Source organism: Ooceraea biroi, chromosome 4 (genome assembly GCF_003672135.1).
Source record: "Ooceraea biroi isolate clonal line C1 chromosome 4, Obir_v5.4, whole genome shotgun sequence".
Lineage (NCBI taxonomy): Eukaryota > Metazoa > Arthropoda > Insecta > Hymenoptera > Formicidae > Ooceraea > Ooceraea biroi.
Window position 1 is genome coordinate 8,578,518 of NC_039509.1, and position 23,385 is coordinate 8,601,902.

A 23,385-nucleotide genomic window follows, 5' to 3' on the forward strand; every position below is an offset into this window, starting at 1 on the left:
TTTTTGCCTGTATCGCTTCAGTTATGTAGTTCGGATTTCTTATTGGCATGTGCCTATTGTGGCAACTGTCCAATATTTCCGGAAGCATGCATTCGTAATAGAAACGTGTTAGGAGAGGTAGCATTTTGTTTTTCAAAAAAACAGCGTCTCTGCTAACACGCACTATTTTGCAGCTTTTTGGCGTCCACACTGCAAAAATGCAATATTCCCGCCGTGCGATGTTCAATTGACCTTGAACCTGATAATAAAATCGGTGCTTCTGATTCATTGTATCAGGATTCTTTTTGTCAAAGACGGTTTTTAATTAAGGCAATTTCTGCAAAGCCTCTTCAGCTGTTAAATTCTCAGCTGACAAAGGACATTTGATCTCGACAAGACCATCTTCATCAATAAGACCGTCAGGAGAAGCACCCAAGCATGGATTTTCATAATCAATGAATAATCCACATGGTTTAATATCCTTCTTTAACTTTGCAGCAACCTCCTTTCTTGCAATTTCCTCCATGTCGCGTCCATATTTCATGGCAGCGGTCTCCAAGGACGGAGGAAATAAAATGGTTTTGACAGTCGCAGCGCAAGGTGTTGTTTGTCTCAAGCGACATACGATTCCAAAATTGGATGCCGTCAACATTTCACGTCTCAATGACTGCCACAATTCGCAATCACTTTGACCTCTTGTCTGGCATTCAATTTCACCACGATTATTAGTATTTTCGAGCAACTTTTCAGCATGATGTTGCTGCAATTGCTCAAAAACATGAGGTGGAAGATCTGGTTTTTGCGAGTGTGGGTCGTAATAAGAATCTGGTCCTGCATCTCGTTTAAACCTTTTTCTTCCCTGCACCTCTCTACATTCTTTATTTCTGGCAATTTTTAGTTGTCGGTTTTCTAAATCGGCGACAACAGCAGGAACATCCTTACACATGTTTTCATGAATCTGTGTAAGAACTTGTTGTGTATTATATTGCACAACACTTCCCGCAATTCGAGCGTTATAAGAACCTCGTTTGCCGAAATGTATGCATTTGCCACCAATTTCCTTGCAGATTATCGAATTAAATGACTCTGCAGGATTGTTTGTTACATTCAATAACAAACTATCGGAGCAAGTACTGAGCCACTTGACAGCACTGTAAATCTGTTGAAACAGACCGCAGTGTTTCAGAGACGGCACATAATTATTCTTATTATTGCAGAGGTCTTGGTGTACACCACGTTCTCTGCATCGCTTATGCTCACCAAAGATATGGCTAGGAATATTTAAAATGTCTTCAAGTAATTCCTTAGCCTTCATATGGTGAGCTTGTGTTTCTTGATTTCGTACAGTGGCTACTCGCAAAATTTCTTTGCGCATTGCTAAAATGTTCTGGTCCACAACATTTCGTAACTGTACAAAATCACGCTTCCTATGCATCATTGCCTTTGGCATAGTCGTTCGTGCGACAGCTTTCAGCTTTTTGCATAGGTTGCAAAGTAAATGATTGGTGCATTCTACCTTTCGCACCACTATATTCATGTCGTGGTACGGTGCATTATGCCTAATGGAATTATATACGCTGCTGTCGCCATCGGCAATCAGTGTTTTGTATATTAATCCATGTATTTCAAGGCTACTTTTAAAACCTTCCACAATGGCATCACTCTCCATTCTTGTTGAGCTTGCATTGGAGTCGAAGTTTTTGTAGCACTTGTGCTTCCGTACCTCGACACCTCGTTGCTCCGCCATGTCACATAGCACGCAATATTTGTTGCGGACACCGACGAATATTGACAATGTCAAACGTGATTACGTAAATCGGTATTCGACAATACACTGTTCGAACGTTGATCTCCATACACGACAGAGAATGTGGATACAACTAGACGGGTCATTGTTTATCGAAATTCTAACTTCCGGTCTGAAATTTTTTTTTAATGAGACATGGTATTTTTTTATTACGGATTCGGATTCTACGCGAGAAAACATGCAACTTTTGTCTGAAACATTTTTCCGAAAAATGTCATCTTATGTCCTTAAAATGATCTTCAAGATGAGTTTTGAGGACATTTTAAGGACATAAGATGACATTTTTCGGAAAAATGTTTCAGACAAAAGTTACTTACTTTTCGATGGAGAATAAGGATCTGCAATAAAAAGTTGGGGTTTCAATTTAAGAAATTGAAGGTGATCTTCGCGTGACCTTCAAACGACTATTCAAGGTCAAACCAATGGTATCATCTTATGTCCCCCTCGAAATCGTGACATGTTTGTCTGAAACATTTTTTCGTATCTCTTTTAGTGTTTTAAAAAATCGACTGTATAAATTAAAATGGGCCGCCCTGTATATATATATATATATATATGGGACGTTTCGCATCAAGCGGGCCACCTCTCCTTCCAAAAATTAACACAATGGAAAAAAACGTTTGAGGTCTCAAAATATTCGTTTACTTATGTACTTTCGAATGGAACGTGGCCTTTTGAAAAATTCAATATGGCGGCCCCACTATGGCGCCTGAACTCCGCAAAAGTCACGAATGCTCTTACAACATTTTGAATTACAATACGGAAACTTGACAAATCAGTTTGAAAATGATTCCTACGAGGTTTTCGAGATCGTTGATTACGAATCTGGAGACAGAATTACAAAATTCAAAATGGTGGATTCAAAATGGCGACCATAAGACCAATGATCCTTATGTAAGTAGTCGACAATCACTCGAATCGGCTTGAAAATGATCTCTAAGAGATTTTCGGGGTCACTGATTACGAATTTGCAGCCTAATTTTCGAAATTTAAAATGGCGAAATCAATATGGCGACTTTTAACCCAATTTACCTTCTTACTGATTATTATTGAATTTATTGAGTACGATTCTGCAGACACATGGACTCTTAATCCATAAACCATAAACACTGTAACCTTAAACCCATGAACCCTTAACTTTTAAACCCATAAATCTTAAACTTGATTGTAGAATAATGGATTCAGAGTTTATGGATTACTGGTTTATGGGTTTAGGCTTTATGAGTGTAATATGGGTTAATGTGTTTCTGGGTTTGTGGGTTAGGATTATATAATTTATTTAAGATAATGAAAATTGCATAAATGAAATATTATAAGTTATAATATGATTATATGACTTTTTCACAACAGTTTTCATAATATTCGCATAATAGGTAGAAGTAATAACTTTAATTGCATTTTTCTCAGCACGATGAAGCTCTAGACTATTTTAGTGGCCGGATTTGGAATCGATACATAAAGTATTATAATTGTTGTGTATATCGAGTCTAATACTGTATAGTGACCATTGCTTCAACGGCACCAGAGTATCGCATTACTTGCAATTGGCTGCGCCGTGCAGTCGCCGCGAGACCATCCCCACTCCATCCCTACCGCTGCTGCCGCGTGCTGCTGGTATCACTGTGGCCAAGTCAGTCTATCGCGATTGCAGCAAACTCAAGCGATTAATGAATATAATCCAAGCGGATAATCGTTGCGACCCAAGTTTTCCCTAAGGCGTTTTCACGATCCGAGTTATATTGGGACGCCATATTGAGTTTTTTAAAATACATAAAGTAGATTAATATTTTGAGACCTCAAAAGCTTCTATGCCGCAACACTATCTATTTCAATCAGTTCTTTTCAGAGCTATTTAATTAATCAATCAGTCCTTTTCAGGGATACTTTTCAAACATTTCTTTGTAGAGCTATTTGTATAAAATCTTAATTTTTTTGTGATCCTATGTTAGTTTTAGCTATTTTTATTGACAGTTTTTGATTTTTATCTTTTCCAAATATTTCTTTTTCTACCACTTGTCTTATGAAAATAACATGTCCGGAATTAAAAAAACCTTGATTTCTCCAGAAAGCAAGGTGCGATCGGATAGATGCATAAATCCTTTCAAAGGTGATGGGCATGTTGGTAACAATTTGCGGACGATTTCAAAAAACATGTTACAAAACTTTCCGGATTTACCAGAGGGTGCAAAAATTTGTGCTAAGTGTAGAATAATGTTTGACAGACAGTCAGATACACTTAATATATATATATATTTTTGGAAGGAGAGGTGGCCCGCTTGACGCGAAACGTCTCATATATATATATTCCAAAAATATATATATATATATTCATGTTTCGTGATACCGGAACCGCCCAGCGTTGAGCGCGAGACTGTGCTCTCGGAGCCCTGATGATTCCGAGCGTATGGAGGGAGAGGTAGTTGCAGGTTGAGAGACAACTCTGGTGTACTCAACGGTCAGTTTATTATCACTGCAATTTGTGCACCATGTCGAACTAGGCGCAGATCGGAGATCTTCCACACTTGCGGCGCCGGATCGGCGACGCGGCGGATATCTTGATCGCGTCGGTTTCGGCGAGCGTTCACGCGTGCACCGACACACGAGGTGGCAGTTCGTCAAAGACACAGAATAAGCGACGAAATGTGAATGTGCAGCGGCGAATCGATGACGCGCGCCTGACGAGCTTTCAGACGCGTCAAACGTCGAAATGAGAGAGCAGCTCAACAGCGAAGCGAGTTGAGAGTTGGCCGAGACTGGAATTGGTTCGATTCGTGAAAGCAGATCGATCTTTACGCGAGCGCTGACAAAGCTCTAATAATGTTCCCGAGACCTCGCTTTCCTTTGAATCCCTCAGATACTTCGATTAACACGGTGACAACAAGGCTTCGGACGTTAGGCTCTTGATCTATACGTGTCTAAAAACTCGAGTCAATGTCGCGGACAGCCAGCGGATCGGCTAGCTCCATTGTTTCGAGTCGATCGAGTTCGCGAAAATAACTTATTTGTCGCGTTCTTACATGAAAACAAGCGAGCTCGAGAACTGTCTGAAGATCTCGAATAACGACGGATTAACTTAAGATTCAATAATTGTAATTCGAAACATTCCGCCCGCCTCGGAACGCTAGTTCCGAAACATTGAAAATTGACAGAGATTATCGTATGAAAGAACGAGTGAAGAGGAAAATTGCCCGCAATTACAATAATTGTCGCCGCCCGCCCTGACCCGCTCTCTTCTTAAAACCCGTTGTAACCGTACATGATTTTACGTAGATTTTTCCGCAATCGCAAAACGAACAATAATGATGAATAATAACTATTAGAACAGCCGTGATGTAGAAAATTTAGTCGGAGGTCGCGCAGTCGACCGGAAGGATGCAGAGCTTGACTATAGGCCGCTTGTACTCCGCTGTCGCCGTTCGGACAGTAACGACACGAACTAAGCCGTCAGCACCGGGGTGACATTGAGTCACTCGGCCCAGTTCCCATTTGCATGGTGGAAGCGTGGCATTACGAATTAGTACGAGCTGACCTGATTTAATCGAGGGCTGCTCTTGACGCCACTTCTTTCGCTGTTGCAACGTGTTTAGATAATCGTTTTGTCACAGCTTCCAAAATCGCTCTGAAATTTGACTAACGACCTGCCACCGAGTCAGACGATTCTCTCGTAAGTTGATGAGCGATGGTTCTGGATGAGTAGTGATCGCAGAGCCAACTAAAAAATGACCCGGAGTTAAAAATTCGAAGTCGTCGATGGAGTCATTCAACGGCGCGATCGGACGCGAGTTTAAACACGCCTCAACCTTGTACAAAAGCGTCGTAAATTCCTCATAGGTGAGGGTGTGGCTGCCGAGTACGCGACGCAAGTGATGTTTAACACTCTTGATCTCGGCTTCCCAAAGACCTCCGAAGTGTGGAGCACTTGGAGGCACAAAGTGCCACGACACCTTGTCACTGGCCGTGCTATTTAGGAAGTCGGGATCTTGAAGAGCGTTGCGATAGGCGAGAGTCATTTCGCGATCGGCTCCGACGAATGTCGTTCCGTTATCGGAATACACGGAGTTCGGAAGGCCGCGTCGCGAGCAAAATCGGGTGAAGGCACTCAGAAACGCGGTCGTCGAGTAGTCCGAGACCAATTCCAAATGAACAGCTCGCGTTGCGAGACATATGAATAAAGCGATATAAGCTTTTCGCGTCACGATTCCTCGTCCGGCGGATGCGCGTACGTGAACCGGACCGGCATAATCTAAACCGGTATGAACGAAACACCGCGTCGGAGCCGATACTCGAACCGCCGGAAGCTCCCCCATGAGTTGCGATGGGATCACGGCGCGATTGCGGACGCACACCACGCACCGGTGAACTACAGAGCGGACCAGACTTCGAGCGCGTATGATCCAGAAGTCCTGGCGGGTTGTACCTAACGTGAGTTGCAACCCGGCGTGCAAAGCGCGACGATGCGCTTGTTCGATGATTAGACGAACCAACGGGTGCGACGCGAGTAAAATCGGATGTTGCTGCGCAAGAGGAATCGAGGCGCGACCCAGTCTCCCGCCGACGCGAAGGATTCCGTCCCGATCGAGAAACAGTCGCAGCGCGAGAATCGGACTTTTTTCGGACAGACACTGCTCCCGTTGTAACGGAGAGACCTCGGATGCGAACAGCTCGGATTGAATTTGTTTCAACCAGAACGATCTCGCTGCGGAACATTCCGAGGCCGTGAGCGCGAGACCTCGCGAAGGGTCATCTGGAAGCGGATTGCCCCGCTTGCGGCAGCGCAACAAGAATCGAAAGAGATAAGCGGTGACACGAATCAGGCGCGGTCACCCATCCTACAAGTGTTCCCCGCAGGAGGATACTTGCCCTAGTCCGCCAGTCTGCACTCGTATGACGCTGCCACAGAATCCATGTGTGTTTTTCAGTAAGTTATGCACATGATACAGTGTTACACTGCTCGACACAGAAAAAGCTAACAAGGGGAGGACCAAGGCGTGACCTCTCGGATTTCGCTCAACTTTTATTTTATTGTAGTACACCCCTCCCACTGTGATGCAACTGTTGCCAATGCGCAATAGTTTATGAGTTATAAGAATATAAAGTTTGCTACGGTCACGATATACCAAATCGGCATGGGCGTCCGCAGGGGGGGGGGGGCAAAATCGGGCATTTGCCCCCCTCTGGAATCAACAAACAATTAAAATTAACCATTTTTTCTTCCTTGAAATAAAAAAAATATGCTACTTTACAAACGCACAGCATCTACCTTGTCGCAGTGAGGAAGCTTTTATTACCAAAAGGTGTATAAATTTTAAATTATAATTTTAATTCTACAAATAACATTTTGAATCATGCCCCTCTCTAAAAAAAATCCTGCGGACGCCCATGCACGTCGGTAGAAATGATTTGCAAGTAGCGAGCGTAGCCGGCGAAGAAGACGAACTAGAATGCTGGACGTCGCTCTTTGTAATCCTGCTGTTGCCAATCTTTTTCCTTTTTTTTAAAACTATGTAATGACATGAGTTAGTAATAAGTACGTTACGCCAAATGTAATTGTTATATTAATTAATCACATATAAAAATTAGTATAAAAATACATCGTTTTGCCATTTCATAGAAAAATAAAACATTTGGAAATTGTATTGAACTTAAAAATGTAATTGTACGGTATATTTGTACGGTGTATTTCTTGAACATTATCAGTATAGTTATAAATAATATAGTTATAAATATATATACTTATAAACATATATAAGTATAAAGAAATAACATATTATGGCTGCGTTCCGATATTTGACTACCAGTACAGAAAGCTATAGTTTATGTCACGTATACTATAGATTTTCAGTACTGGCAGTAATATCGGAACACAGCCTATAATGTATTACTCATCGCTTTCGGTTTGTATTTTTCTACATACATACACAAATATTATACCGATGACGAAAGCGATGATTAATATGATATGTTCTTTATTTAGACTTCTTTATGTTTATAAGTATATATTTATAATTATATTATTTATAACCTTATGTTATCTACAATTAAACTGATAATTCATAATGTTCAAGAAACAAAGATAATTACAGTTTGTATATTCAATACAATTTGCAAATGTTTTACTTTTCCATTAAATGGCAAAACGATATATTTTTATAATAATTTGTATAATATGTGATCAATTAATATAACAATTACATTTGGCGTAACGTATTTATTGAAAACTCATTTCATTGCATAGTTAAAAAACAAATTTGCAACAGCAGGATTCCAACGAGCGACGTCCAGCATTCTAGTCCGGCGCCTTCTTCGCCGATTACGCTCGCTATTTGCAAGTTGTTTCTACCGACTTGGTATTTGTAGAACGTAGCAAACTTTAAACTCCTATCTAGTAAACTGTTGCGCATTAGCAAGAGTTGTATGACAATTTGTTAGAAGGGGTGGATTATACTTTATTAAAAGTTGAACGAATACAAGCGTGTAAAATGTTACAATGTTACAAATATTTTAAGAAATCTTATTATTTAGTATTTAAATGGCGGTTCCAACCTTTGTATAATAAAAATGAGGAACCGTAATACATGTGTATGAAGTTAGCATATCAATTGTCAGCATATCAAAAAAAAGTGAAGTTTTCTTTGCATACAACCGAGTTCTATAGTTCCTGATAAATTTTAACAATAGTTCTGGTCATTTAACATAAATAACGAAAATTGAAAAATGATATGCTAACTTCCCGCGAAGTTAGCATATCATATCATTTTTTAAAAATTTACTCCATTGAATGTTATAGCTTTCGACGAGTTCTATAGTTCTATAACATAGTTCCGACCGTATACTACCTTTAAATAATTATTTTCTTTGAAAAACATGTATTTTTGAATATAGAAATGATATGTTAGCCGTATTTCAAGAGTTCTATTTATTATGAAATAGTTCTCGTATAGTTCTGGGCACGTACATTGTATTTCCAAAGAATTCTGACGAAAAAAATAATTAGAAAAGTTTTTAAAGGATTAGTGTATCCGAAAAGCATGTAATTTTTAACATAGAGGTGATATGCTGGCTGTATTTCGAGAGTTCAACGTATTATAAAATAATTCTCATATAGTTCTGGGCACGTACATTGTCTTTCCAAAGAGTTCTGATGACGGAAAAAAATTAAAACTTTTTTAAACAAATATTTTATTCGAAAAACACAAAAATTTTCTAATTCTTACCGTCTTTAGAACTCTTTGTAAAGGCAATATATGTATATGTCCAGGACTATACGAGACATATTTTATAATAAGTTGAACTCTCGAAATACGGCCAGCATATCACCTCTCTGTTAAAAATTACATGTTTTTCGGATACACTAATTCTTTAAAAAATTTCGAATTATTTTTTTCGTCAGAACTTTGGAAATACAATGTACGTGCCCAGAACTATACGAGAACTATTTTATAATAAATAGAACTCTTAAAATACGGCCAGCATATCATTTCTATATTCAAAAATACATGTTTTTCAAAGGAAATAATTATTTAGAGGTAGTCTACGGTCGGAACTATGTTATAGAACTATAGAACTCGTCGAAAACTATAACATTCAATGAAGTAAATTTTAAAAAATAATATGATATGCTAACTTCGCGAGAAGTTAGCATATCATTTTTCAATTTCCGTTATTTATGTTAAATGACCAGAACTATTGTTAAAATTTATTAGGAACTATAGACCTCGATTGTATGCAAAGAGAACTTCCCTTTTTTGATATGCTGACAATTGATATGCTAACTTCATACACATCCGTAATACAATTACTCTAATGAAATTTTTGGAATCGTAGTACTCTGTACTGAAGTTTTCATAACTGAAAGCCACACTTCACCGTGCCAAGAAACATTTTAAGCAGTGTAATAGCGCAATTTTTCGTGTTCTTGCTGGAAAACAGCGTTCATTATGCAATACAGTTACGACTTTACACGAGCGTTACTTCTGCACAGGAATTTACTCGAATTTATCGAGTAATTAGTATATAATTAATCATATTAACATCATAATATCATACAATTATAATAATAATTAGCAAATCGACGTTCAAACAATCATTCAGATTGCTTATTGTTATAGAGTAATTTCATTGCAAAGGTGTACGAGCGAGCGAAATAGATAACGCGATACCGCGTACGTCTCACCTATATGAGGTGCGAGCGTGGTGAGTGCGTTTCTTTGTATGCGTCACACGTACATTGGGACAACGGTCGCCTAATGCGTTCTCTCTCTGCTCTACGGCTGGCGTAGAAGATGGAAGATTGCCGGAACGTGTTGCGTGTTGCGCGAGCGTCTGTTTGTGAAAAATGAAAATCGGCAAGGTATCGAATTACACGATAGGCGAACTCGTCGAGGCAGTCGTCCTCAGCATTGTCTGCAGAGCAGCCGCGATGCCAAGACGTAAGTATTAATTTTGTGATTTATCAAACTGTAAATTGCAATGAACATAGATATAAACAACTTATGAACTGTATTTGTATTACGGTGTAGAAATTAAAATAATCAATTATATCAATTGAGGAATATGTTAATTGATACAATTGATGTAAATCTTTTTGTGTCCTTTCTTTATTTGTATACAGTACTATATGTAAAAATAAATTTTATATGTTACAGCTAAAAGCGAAGGAAGCGTGCCGAATCGGCGTCGAAGCGAAACGACGACGACGACGTTAGAGACGATGACGAGGGAGACAACGGCGAGGAAACCGAGGACGGCGACAAACCCCTCGACTACGACGGCGACGAACCGCCCGACGACGACGGCGATTAACCGCACGACGACGACAGCGACGAACCCTTCGACGGCGACGGTGGCGAACCCTTCGACGACGACGGCGACGAACCCCTCGACGACGACGGCGACGAACCCTTCGACGACGACGGTGACGAACCCTTCGACGACGGCGGCGACGAACCCCTCGACGATGACGGCGACGAATCCTTCGACGATGACGGCGACGAACTCCGTGACGACAACGGCGACGACGACAACTGCGACGGCGATGATGACCGACAGCGTTCAAAAAGTAAGTTTTAATTCAATAAATCTGTACTTGTGTGACGTTGGCACCCGATTTTTATGAAATTAATTTTTGTATACGACAAATGGTAGCATTTCGGTTGTACTTGTTTGTAGTGACAATAAGATCGTTTGTAGTTTTTTCCATTAAAAAAGAACAGAAATTTAATAAAATTACTTTTACCCGGAATTTAGATATCTTACATCCACTTGCGTAGTTTGTATCAGAATCGTTAGTATTTGTGTTGTTTGCAGTGGTTTTTGTTTCGCTCGTAGTCGAACCATTCAAGTTATAAACATTTTAAAATATTTTGACATGCTAAAGATAAGACTCCATAGATACGTTCAGCACTTTGCCAATTGTCGAGATATCTCAAATCCGCTTGGGTTCTCTTTAGAATCGTTTGTTGTTTGTAATGATTTTCCGTTTGCTTGTAGTTGAATGGTTTAAAAGTTATAACGTATTTGCAATAAAGAACTTTTCAATTTTATAGATATCTAGAAACAGTTTGCGCATATGTTTTAGATACGTGTGTTGTATGTATTTATAGATTCACTTATTCAATAATAACTGTTTCGAGATATCTATACCATTGAAAAGGTCTTAATTTATTGCAAATACGTTGTAACTTTTAAATCATTGAACTACAATGAAAAAGAAAATCATTACAAACAACTACAAACGATTCTAAAGAGAACCTAAGGGAGATATCTCGACAATTGGCAAAGTTAGCATGTTGAAATTTTTAAAAATGTTTATAACTTTTGAATGGTTCGACTATGAACGAAACGAAAGCCATTGCAAACAGTTATAAACGATTCAGAAACAAACAACGCAAGTGGATTTAAGATATCTCAATTACGGGTAAAAGTAATAATTTATTTTTGTTCTTTTTTAATGGCAAAAAATACGAACGATATTATTGTGACTACAAAGAACTACAACCGAAATGCTACCATTTGCCGCATAAAAAAATTAATTTGGTAAAAGTCGAGTGCTAACTTCATAAAGGTTAAATCAGTAATAAAATTATAGACTTATACTAAGACTTAGACTTAGTATAAGTCTATGAATGAAATATATTGTACGATTATAATAAACATGTAGTTATACATAGATATATGTAAGTACGTGTGCAATGAATGTGAATTTGTGTGTGTAAAATACATATTAGCACACAAATACACATACATACATATATAATATGCACACACGCGCGCGCGCGTATGCTGTGCTTATATACATATATGCTAAAAAAATATTTCTTTCTGTTTCAGCGTATTAACAATGCGGTGAGCCGTGCGCTCCAGAAAGAGAGACAAAAGCTGGCGCGCAAAAACTTTGCTGCCGCTCGGAGATTTGGGCCGGCGGCAGCAGCACCAGGATACGTACCGGCTCAAGTATCACCGCCGGGCTACGGGCTGCCTCCAGCACCAGCGCCAGGATACGTGCTGCTTGCAGCACCAGCGCCGGGATACGTGCTGGCTCCAGCACCAGCGCCGGGATACGTGCTGGCTCAGCCATACAGTGGCTAGAAAGTCTCCCTCTATATTTTTTATGTATATTTATATATATATATATGATATATATAAAAAAATTAAAAAAATTATAATGAAATTATAACGAGCACCCTTTTTTAGTTCTCTCCCCTCCTCTCTCTCCCTCACACACACACACACACACACACACACACACTCTCTCTCTCTCTCTCTCTCTCTCACACACACACACACACACACACTCTCTCTCTCTCTCTCTCTCTCTCTCTACGAATCTTACTTTATATAACTTTGTTGTATTTCTCAGTTGTTATATATAAACTGCTATTTACGTGAGTGTACATAATTTTGAAAGTTATTAATATTTGCGCGCGCGCGTGTGTGTGTATGTGAGTGTGTATTTCACATGAACATAGAAACATAAAAATATATAGCGAATAAGTATATATTATATTATATTATATGAATATTATATTACATGTAATTATATGTATACAAATAATAAGATTTTTCAAACTTATGTACTCAGGTAAACAGAATTTTATATAAAAACTGAGAAATACAAAAAAAGTTATATAAAGTAAGATTCGTAGAGAGAGAACACTGAACACCTAACGAAATATGGCAGGAGCGGAAGAAAGTGAGCAAGCGATTAGACAGAGAGCGTACGACAAGGAATACGTTCCATTTGCCGCTTCGAAGGACGCAGATTACAACGCCATCTGTGGCACCATCGTTCAACTAATCTTGTGCTCTTGGCCACGATTGCACAGGTCCACATGTTCTCAAAAGTTTATTGCAACTTATCTTTTTTATTACACTTCTAAGGGCTCGTTTCAAAGCTTCCTTATATTCTTTCCTTCTGTCTTCTTTGTACTTAGGTCTCATTTTGTACGAACAAACTGCACAACTTCTGTATTAAACACATTATTGTACGAAGTCGGTAATAAAACTGTAATTCTCGAAAATTTTTTCCGTTTTTGACATTAAGTCTAGTCAAGTACAATGCATTTCTGTATCTATTGTAATTGTGGAAAAGGATTTTTTGTTCTATGAATCCAAAAAGAAATGCAGTTGCAATAAAGTTCCATGGTAAAATTGACGACTCCAGGATCCCCTTAACTGTAAAATGGTTGCGTTCAAGAGACACAGACGATCAGTGAGTTGTACATGATTACTGGTCTTTACTATTAGATTTCTAAATCTAGATCAATAATACGTTGACGAATTGCTTAACCGTTGTGTCTCCTGAACGCAGCCAATGTGAATCCTCCGTTGGCAGCGATTTATATCCGCCGATATGGTGTTTATAATGGCTACGTTCAGGAAACGCAACGGTTGAATAATTCGTCAACGTAAATGATCTAGATTTAGAGATTTAACAGTAAAGAGTAATAATCACGAACTGTTCACTGATCGTTTGTCTTCTTAGCGCGGCCATATTGCGTTCGATGTCTGATATCCCATGTTCAATAGAAAGTTTTTTTAAAAAATAAAAGTTAGAGTATTTGGGAATCTGGGATAAATATATTTTTATATTTAATATCGAAATATCGTACCTGTTGTATCCACCGAACGCAATGTGCGAATTCTTTATAAAATTTAGATCCGAACGCTTCCCAAACGTACAGGTAACGTTTTTGGACTTAGCGCGCCATCACACGGAATACTCTCATCGTTAGAGAAACAAACCATTCAGGAACGAAATGAACGGATAACGTTTCTCAAACGTTTACATAACGTTTTTATGTTCGTGGGGATACCCTTAAAATTTCAAGTCGATAGGTGCAGTGGTTCGGACTGCACGTTGATGAGTCAGTGAGTGAGTGAGTGGTATTTGGCTTATATATATAGATTTACAGGAGCTATTACTAAAGTAGGAAATATACACATTCTTACGTCTTGTGTAATTGTTGAGGAATTATTAAATTCCGTACAAATCTGCTGCTACGCACTTTCCTTCTTGCGCAGAGTACTGCTGTTACTTTTCTTGCTCTCTATTACGTGTTTATATTTTTCTAAAATTACCAAGAAAACATTTTTCTCGGTCGGCGTATAATGTTTGCTTCTGCTCGCCATTGCACATTTGTCGGTTTCTCGTTTCCTTTCGTACTGTTACGTCCAGAGCTCCGTGAGCTCGAGGGAAGGGCGTAACACACGCCTCTCGAGTTCTGAGACACTCGGTCTCAAAACTTGAGTCGAGCGGACTGCGAGTTCCGACTGTAGGGTCAACGACCAAGGTCGATTTTATCCTTAACTTGGAACAAGTTTGCTCGTTGGTCCCTTTTTAGGTAAGAGAACTGAATCTCTTTTACCTGGGATAGGACCTGTACGATCTGTTGTGGGAAGGGGATTGGGTAAAAGTTAAGAATAGGGGACTCACCTCCAACGACCTTGACCTTGACATATGTTGTCAAGGTTACCCTTCTAAGTAATGTAAAAAAGATTTTAACCGTCGCTCGTTGTTTATTAAAAAGTTATTAACAAAAGAAGTTTAATGATTTTGCACGAATTTGCAGTTGTCCACGCGAAGCAAGTACTTGACTTAGACATATAGCCATTGACAAAAGTATTAGGCACCCTTCTTATTTAACTATTCCTTTTAATTTATAAGGAAATAAATAACACTATCTTTATAAATCTTAACATTTATTTCTTTAAACAATCATACAAACTAATATTTTGTTGGTCCACCATTGTGTTTTATAACTTCTGTTATCCTCTCAGGTCAGTTATGCACTAGTCGCTTGCATATATAAGGTGATCTTCTCCCATTCTTCAAGGACCGTTTTCTTGAGTTCAGTAATAGAATTGCACTTCCGATTACAGATATGTTTTTTACACGTAATAATCACGTCCGTATTCATCAAAGTCAAAATACGAACTGAAGAATTTTCAGTGTAGTATTGTTATTCCCATAAGAAAGATATTGAATTTTGTACCTCAATCGTTGGAACCATTCACAAGGTCGATAGAATGAAAACAACATATAAACATAAAGTTACACTCATTCAGTTCCGAAATACGTGGAGAAACAAGGTGCCTAATAATTTTGTCAATGGCTGTATAACTACGTTGGCTTCATTGTCTCTTTCATAATGTGATCGTTGACGGTTTTTTCTTACTTGTAGTGTACCAAATTGTCTTGCTCGTGATATAATCCGTAATATTGAACGGGCACTATGTCTGTGTCGATCTGGATATCGTTCATTTAACACTCTTGCAGTTTCAGCTGCATTTTTTCCACATTCACCAAAAGTTATCAAAATGTCTACAATTTGTGAATTATTGTAATTAGCCATTACGTTTAGTGCTACGACTAATCTCATACTATGGCTGCGTTCGCTTTGGCACTCACAACGTTTGTAAGCATCACTTGTCCTTACAATCTTCGTAATAATAACATTATGATAGCAGTTTCCAAAGAAAACACAGCTCATAAACATAGACCTAGACATACTGAGAGCCAAAGCAAACGACAGACGGATATACAGATCATACATTTGAATTTTATTTTATCATGTATTTTTGGCCTTGATTGACCTTGAATGATTTTATGTAATGTATCATTAAATTTATATTAAAAAGGGCTACTATCCTATAAAATAAAAAATACAGCATCCCATTAAAAAAAAGAAGTTGACTTTGAAATGTCCTCAACGCCTCCACTCATAAAATAATCGTATCCGTTATATGGTGTCCCCCTTTGTACTGAACATATCGGTATAAACTCTTTTTTCATATGTCTTCAAATTTCACTAATAATTAAATCGGTCACTTTATACGAATCACCCTGTATATAAAGGGTGAGTCATTTTAACGTATCACCCCTAAAAACTTATTTGTTTTTAATTTGAGAACAAAATGTTTCAGACAACAGTTGTATGGCTTCGAGGGGGCAAGATGATGATATTATCAATTTAATTGTAGATGGCGCCACTTAAGAGATTTAATCATGGCGGCCATTTTTTTAAATGGAAGACAATTTTTCTCTCGAAGTAAAAGTTGTAGCTGACAATAAGTCGAATACAACGGTTTCTTGTTTTTTGCAATTGGACTATTTTTCAGTGAGTTACAGCGTTTTGAAGTTTATAGCGTCTCTCCATGATCCGTGATAATGAGAAATAGGGAGATCCATTTTACAAAAAAAAGTTAACCTTCACATAACCTTGACAGGTGCACCCGTTCTATCTACTATCCTACTTTTAGCGCTACCCAGGAACAACGGCGTGGACGTAGTAGGTTTCTGTCCCCTTCGGGGTGCTTGATTAACGCGAGTCCCCTAGCCTATCGCGATAGGGGTGCTTGATTAACGCGAGTTCCCTAGCCTCTCGCGATTCGGGGTGCTTGATTAACGCGAGTCCCCTAGCTTCTCGCGATTCGGGGTGCTTGATTAACGCGAGTCCTCTAACCTCTCGCGATTCGGGGTGCTTGATTAACGTGAGTCCCCTTGCCTCTCACGCCCACGCAAAGTCTTATTGCAAATGTTCAAATACACCTCCATTTTTATCGATACATTGTATCACGCGTAATCGAAAATTGTTTTCAACTCTTTGCAGTGTACCGTCAGTGATACCTTGGAAAGCGCGTTTAATTCGCAGTTTCATGTCTGCCATAGTTGTTGGTTGTGTCGCAAACACCTTTTCCTTGACATAACCCCACAGGAAAAAGTCCATAGGCGTGAGATCAGGAGATCTTGCTGGCCACTCATGGGTTCGACTACCCATTCCAATCCACTTTCAATGGAATTTTTCGTTGAGGTATGTGGTGATCAAGCGACTCCTATGGGCAGGAGCACCATCTTGCTGCCACCACATCCTACGACGAGTGCAGAGATCTACATCTTCGAGGAGGTTTGGCAACTCATTTTGCATAAATCGTAAATAGGTTTCCCTATTTAAATGGCCTTCGAAAAAGTGAGGACCAATTACATGGGTTCCAATAATGCCACCCCAAACATTAATCGACCATAGGTGCTGGTATTTCACGCTCCGCTGCCATTGTGGATTGTTATTAGACCAATAATGGCAGTTGTGTCGGTTCAGTCCTCCTCGGTTGGTAAATGTTGCTTCATCTGTAAACAGGACGTGCATGAAACAATATGGGTCTCTCCGATATTGATTTCTAGCCCAGTTGCAAAATTGAAGCCTACGATTAAAGTCTCCAGTTTGGAGCTGCTGTGTCAAAACAATGTGGTAGGGGTGGAATTTTACAAATCTCAATACTCGACTTACTGTCTTTTGTGGGAGACCATGCTCGTTTTCAATATTCCTTGTCGAGATGTTGGGGTTTAGTTCAACTGCTGCCAGCGTCACCAGAATGTTATTTTCTTTTGGGCCAGTCTTTCTCCTGTTACGTTTTAAATGACCCTGTTGAACACGGCGAAGCAATAATTTCATAGTCTTGCGCGTCGAGTGTCGTCTGTCGAGAAACCTAGCGGCATACGTCCTTTGCGCTGCTTTCAAGTTGTCATTGCACAACCCGACTATTTTTATCATATCGACTATTTCCGCTGGGCTATAATCCCCCATAATTAATAATCGAATGAATAACCGACAATTTCATTGGGAGTGTAATCAGCCATCTCAAAACCTGTCTCACCAAGAAGTGATGAGAAGCCGAATGCGGGCCACTAAAGTACGCAAGGTACGGACCATGGAGAGACGCTATAAATTTCAAAACGCTGTAACTCACTGAAAAATGGACCCATTGCAAAAAACAAAAAACCGTTGTATTCGACTTATTGTCAGCTACAACTTTTACTTCGAGAGAAAAATCGTCTTCCATTTAAAAAAATGGCCACCATGATTAAATCTCTTAAGTGCCGCCATCTACAATTAATTTGATAATATCATCATCTTGTCCCCTCTAAGCCACACAACTTTTGTCTGAAACATTTTGTTCTCAAATTAAAAACAAATAAGTTTTTAGGGGTGGTACATTAAAATGACTCACCCTGTATATATGAAAGAATGAAACAACCATAAAAACATGCATAAAAATGAAAATCCGCTAAAAAGCCATTATAATACGTTTTAATACTGTAATTGTAGTAATTTTTGGATATTTCATAACGTTAGCTATTAGACATACTATGTACATATAAATAATTTAGGGCGTCCTTATAACAATATATTTTATGTACACTGCTACATTAAGGAGATCAATTAAATATAGGAGCAAATTAAATTTTTTGAATATAATAAAATTTTGTTATAAACAAACAAATTTTATAATATAACAATCACATTTATGATATATTTAATTATACGATTATATAGTCATCTGCGAGTATAACAAAAATGCATAGAACATTTGAGTGCATTTGCTATGAAAAAACCACAGGTTATTGTTTATAATAATTGAAGGAATAAGGTTAGATGAATAAAAAGTATATAATAATGGTCCATGGACCATATCGAAGGACCGTAGGAATTTGGAATTTTAAAATTGTAGAAATTTTTATTTGTTAACTAAGCAATGAAAATCTTAACCGTTGGGAAATAATTTTTTATAATTATATAGTGATATTGTGGGTAATAAGAGGAACTCAACGGTACCATCAAATTTATGAAAAACTCATTAATTTAGAAATGACCAACAACTCTCGTTGAGCACCATTTTTCGCCAGTCTGATGGTACCTGTGGAAAAATTGTCGTTTTAACATTATTACTTTACGTGATATTGGAAAAATTGAAAAGTCACTATTCGTTAAACAAATATACATTATTTTTTAATACGTTTGGTGTAGAAGATTTTAATAAATTATCAGTAGTTTAGAAGTTATATGGATATAAACAAATTAAGTTAAAATCAATTAATTAATTAATAATTAACTATGAATAACGAAAAACCAATTGCGAAAAACATAGATCATTTAATAAAAGCATTTGATTATTACATTATTAGTTATTAGCTCGCTGTGGCATTATGGTTCATTATTCATTTAATAAGAGTAATTATTTAAATATACCATCATTAATATTCATATAACATTTAGTTAATCAGTTAAAATATATGAATGATTATTAATCGTAGAATAAAGAACATTATAATAGTGCGTTAAATTGTAAACTTAGGCATTTAGTTATTTTATATGAACCACATAGCGTTTACAACATTTCGTACGCTTTGTAATGTTTCAAACACTTTAAAGCGGTTAAGGGACTTCATACGCTTTGTAACATTAAGTTGCTAATTTGTGAAGTAAGAAACAATTATAATGCATTAAATTGCAATGCTATTAATTATTTTAATATTACTTGTATTGAATTATTAATTCCTTATTTTATTTAATGGAAGATATTATAATGACTAGCATTAATATAACAACTAATCAATAGGTTAAGGTATATGAATAATTATTATTAATAAGAAACGTTACAGTAGTGCGTTAAACTATGAGTGTTTACGAGAAATCGAGTATGAGTTAGTTCCACTAGGGCCGAAAAGTGTAATAGGCACAACCATCTAGTATGTTCATGGTTCAAGACAACTCAACGCTGTCCGATATATCGAGCAGGGTTGGTAAAGTTAGCTTGGCGGATAACGTGCATGAATCAGGTAATTTTGTTTCAAGAAATATTATTTATTACTCAGTTTAATCTCATAAAGTCACTCTTTATGAAGTACTGTTACACACAAGATGCTCTTAAATAAATAAAACGTATATTTGCATTGAATCTAAATGTAAATGAAACTAAATTTAATCTACTATAAAGGTAAAACTAATGTTTAAAAGATAAAAGTGTTCTTCAATATTACAAATTGATATAATAATTGCAATACAACTATTGCTTCTAGCTTAATACTTTCATATTTTCAGACAGAAATGGATCTGCAAGAAATCCTGAATTTATTTTTTGATCCATCAGATGAGGATGATGTTATCGAAAATCCCCCTGAACGGGAACTTCATCTTAAAATTCCAGGGTTTTTTGAAACTGTTGTGGTGATGTATACTTTAACAGGTAAGACGTAAAAGTTTTATTATATATTATTGTTGTAATTATGTATAAGTTTCTTATTATATACATTATAATGCATCAATGTCATTGTATTAGATTTCACGTCGCACTTTCGACTAGAAAAGTATACTTATGAAAAATTAGTCCAAGAGCTTGGATCTCGGTTGTACACTGAGCGTGGTGCTGCACACATGTCTCCTGAGAAACAAATAGCTCTTACTTTATGGTTCCTTGGGAATCAAGAAGTTTACAGGTGCGTGTATTGTATTGCCGTACAAAACTTGTTTGATAAAGTACATTAGTAGAAAGAATATGCGGGTTCTAACCCAGGGACTCCGAGGGGGGTGAGGGGCGCGAGGGTATAGCGTCACGCGGGGGGGGAGGTCGCCGGAGGGCGAGGTATAGCGTTATGGGGGGGGGGGTATGGGTCCTTTCAAGTGTCCTCTGCGGTCGAGGGTGTTTATGTAAACATATCTAGGAACGAACCATGGTATGCGGTATGTTTATATCTTATTATATTTTCTAGCGCCGATACCCGGCTGCTATCAATGAGATGTTTATGTAAACATATATCTAGGAACCGTGGGATTGTTTTATAGATAAAAATTTATTTTCGAGCGCCGATATCCGGCTGCAGGGTGGAAAGAGACGGAGATATGGTACCGATATCATATAATCAAACGGAAAAAAGGTTTAGCATCACAGTTGGTTGCGAGTGCTCCAGAAAAGAGTTTCCTGAAAATCTTCAGTGTGAAAAGTTCTGTGCAACAACATGGAGCAAAGTGAACGCGACCTGTTGGAGGAAGCCAACAATGTCACCTTCTTAGGCGAATATTTCGCGTGGGTGCAACGATGTGACAAGTATATTGAACAATCGGAAGGACAAAGTCGTGCTAAGCGTCCGCGGCTATCTATCGGCAATAGACAATCGTTAGTGGCTCGAATCGCGCGGCTTGAGGGAGTGAAGAAGCGTTTGAAAGGCGCTTTATACATTTTGGTGGTGATTACGCCGAACAGCCTTCCAGCGTGAAACTCTCTTGGAGAGAGATTGAGACTGCGTTGATCAGGGATTGCCGTGAATGTCAGCGCTCGCGACGAACGAATCAGTGAGAGGCGGAAGTTTGCTGAATCGCGCGATAAACGCGCTTCCTTTCGAGCTGCACATTCCCGGCAATCCCTGATCAACGGTGCCGGACCGTCGATGTGCGTTTGTTGCCACGGTTGATTGTAATGTTCGCGACAACGGCGGTAAGTCTGCACATCCGAATCCGCCTTTATATGTTCCGGGAGCCTGTTCCACACGTGTTCGATATAGTTCCCGCACACTTGCAACAGAACTACCTTTGGCACAAATTGTAACTGCTCAGCGGTTAAATCGAGTATATCGGAAGGACTCGTCAGCGTGACAAACATTTTGATACTGCGCGATTCGCGGTTTCACGCGCCTATAAATAGGCGACTCCACTCCTCCTCTACCTAGAAGTGAGAAAAATGCGATTCGTGCAGCAACCATTGACGATACGGGTTACGAACTGCGACGACAGATTACGACAGATGGGGGATAATGAGGCGATACGCAAACATGGCCCGATGCTGCCGACCACTGTACGCGCGATCATCTGCGGCCCCTCGAACTGCGGTAAAACCAACGTTCTGATAAGCCTGCTGGAGAGTCCGCACGGTGTACGTTTCGAGAACGTGTACGTGTACTCGAAGTCGTTGCAGCAGCCGAAATATCAGTACTTGGAAACTCTGTTGTCGTCGATAGATGAAATCGGTTACTTTACGTTCTCCAATAACAGTGACGTCATTCCACCGAGCGAGGCGCGTCCAAACTCGATCTTCGTCTTTGATGACGTGGCGTGCGATAAGCAGGATACGGTGAGAGAATACTTTGCGATGGGGCGACACTCGAACGTCGACTGTTTCTATCTCTGTCAGACGTACGCGAGAATACCGAAACATCTTATACGCGACAACGCGAACCTGCTGATCCTGTTCAAACAGGATGGTACCAACCTGAAACACGTGTACAACGATCACGTGAATACCGATATGACGTACGATGATTTCTGTGCGTTGTGTCGCAGTTGTTGGCAACGCAAGTACGGTTTCGTAGTGATAGACAAGGACAGCCCGCTCGCTAATGGTCGATACAGAAACGGATTTAACGTGTTTGCGATACCGCGGAGCGGTTAGTCGTTGATCGACAACATGGCTGGGAGCAATGATATTCGTGAGCGTGAAAAGATCGCGAGGGCGATTGAGAAAACGAGCGAATCGATCGGCAAGAAACATCGTGCTTTGAAGACCGATATGATCGATGATGATATCGCGGTGAGGAGACATTTTGGGCCAATCATTGAACCGCTGCAAAAGATCGTTGACAACTCGAGCACACGCGCGGTGAAGGACGAGTCGGACGTAGGGATTGAAGCACCCCGAAGCGCGAGCCGTACGTAGAGCTCGCAGTACCACGCGCCCCGAAGTTCGAGAAGAAGAATGTGATAAGGAGTAGGGTAAAGAGGAAACGAACGGACGGCTCGCCGGATCGCGAATCATACGAATCGAAACGGCGTCGAATCGGATCGAGCGATGCACCGGATGCGCCATTGATAACCTTTACGCCACGTACCGTAGAGCTTGCAGTACCATGCACCCTGAAGACATACAGAAAACGAGGGAACAGCTCACCGGATCGCGAATCATACGAATCGAAACGGCGTCGAATCGGATCGAGCGATGACGCAGGGATTGAAGTACCACGCACCCTGAAGATAAAGAGGAAACGAATGGACGACTCGCCGGATCGCGAATCATACACATTGAAACGGCGTCGAATCGGAGCCGTACAACCGTCTCTTCCAACCGAGAACGTTTTCGAAACCATGGACGATTCGTTGCGGACTCAATTGGGCCCGTTGGGCCAACGGTACGTCGGGGCTGTTATAAGCCGTGACGATGAGATAGATCGTGTGTTCGGCGTTTATATCGATCAGAATGGGCTGATGTTCGGTAATGAACGATTCGCGATAGACCACGAAGATAACATACTTATCGACGATGTGCGACACAAAGGT

The 23,385-nt window shown here is 39.2% G+C and overlaps 2 protein-coding genes across 2 annotated transcripts in view; both read right to left on the reverse strand.

Moving 5' to 3' along the window:
- Positions 1 to 5,127: 5,127 nt before the first annotated feature.
- LOC105281452 lies at positions 5,128 to 5,796 on the reverse strand. Its single transcript, XM_011342700.2, has 2 exons — positions 5,422 to 5,796; positions 5,128 to 5,355 (listed from the first exon to the last, which is right to left on the reverse strand). Exons 1-2 carry the CDS (start codon positions 5,794 to 5,796, stop codon positions 5,128 to 5,130), a joined length of 603 nt encoding a protein of 200 aa, XP_011341002.2.
- Positions 5,797 to 14,796: 9,000 nt separating this feature from the next.
- The window catches only part of LOC113561839, a 10,501-nt gene continuing 1,912 nt past the window's right edge, over positions 14,797 to 23,385 (reverse strand). The window contains exons 2-5 of the mRNA XM_026969246.1: positions 17,572 to 17,854; positions 16,895 to 17,073; positions 16,457 to 16,494; positions 14,797 to 15,488 (exon numbers count right to left, since the gene is read on the reverse strand). Coding sequence (XP_026825047.1) covers positions 15,349 to 15,488; positions 16,457 to 16,494; positions 16,895 to 17,073; positions 17,572 to 17,854 — 640 coding nt within the window. The 3' untranslated portion in view covers positions 14,797 to 15,348. The remainder of the gene's footprint in view (positions 15,489 to 16,456; positions 16,495 to 16,894; positions 17,074 to 17,571; positions 17,855 to 23,385) is intronic.

What these genes read in the sequence shown, in the direction of transcription:
- LOC105281452 (XM_011342700.2), bottom strand. Translation starts at nt 5,796, where the DNA reads ATGACTCTCGCCTATCGCAACGCTCTTCAAGATCCCGACTTCCTAAAT. An exon ending in GTCTGACTCGGTGGCAGGTC is followed by an intron (nt 5,356 to 5,421) that starts GTTAGTCAAATT and finishes ACGTTGCAACAG; the next exon opens with CGAAAGAAGTGGCGTCAAGA.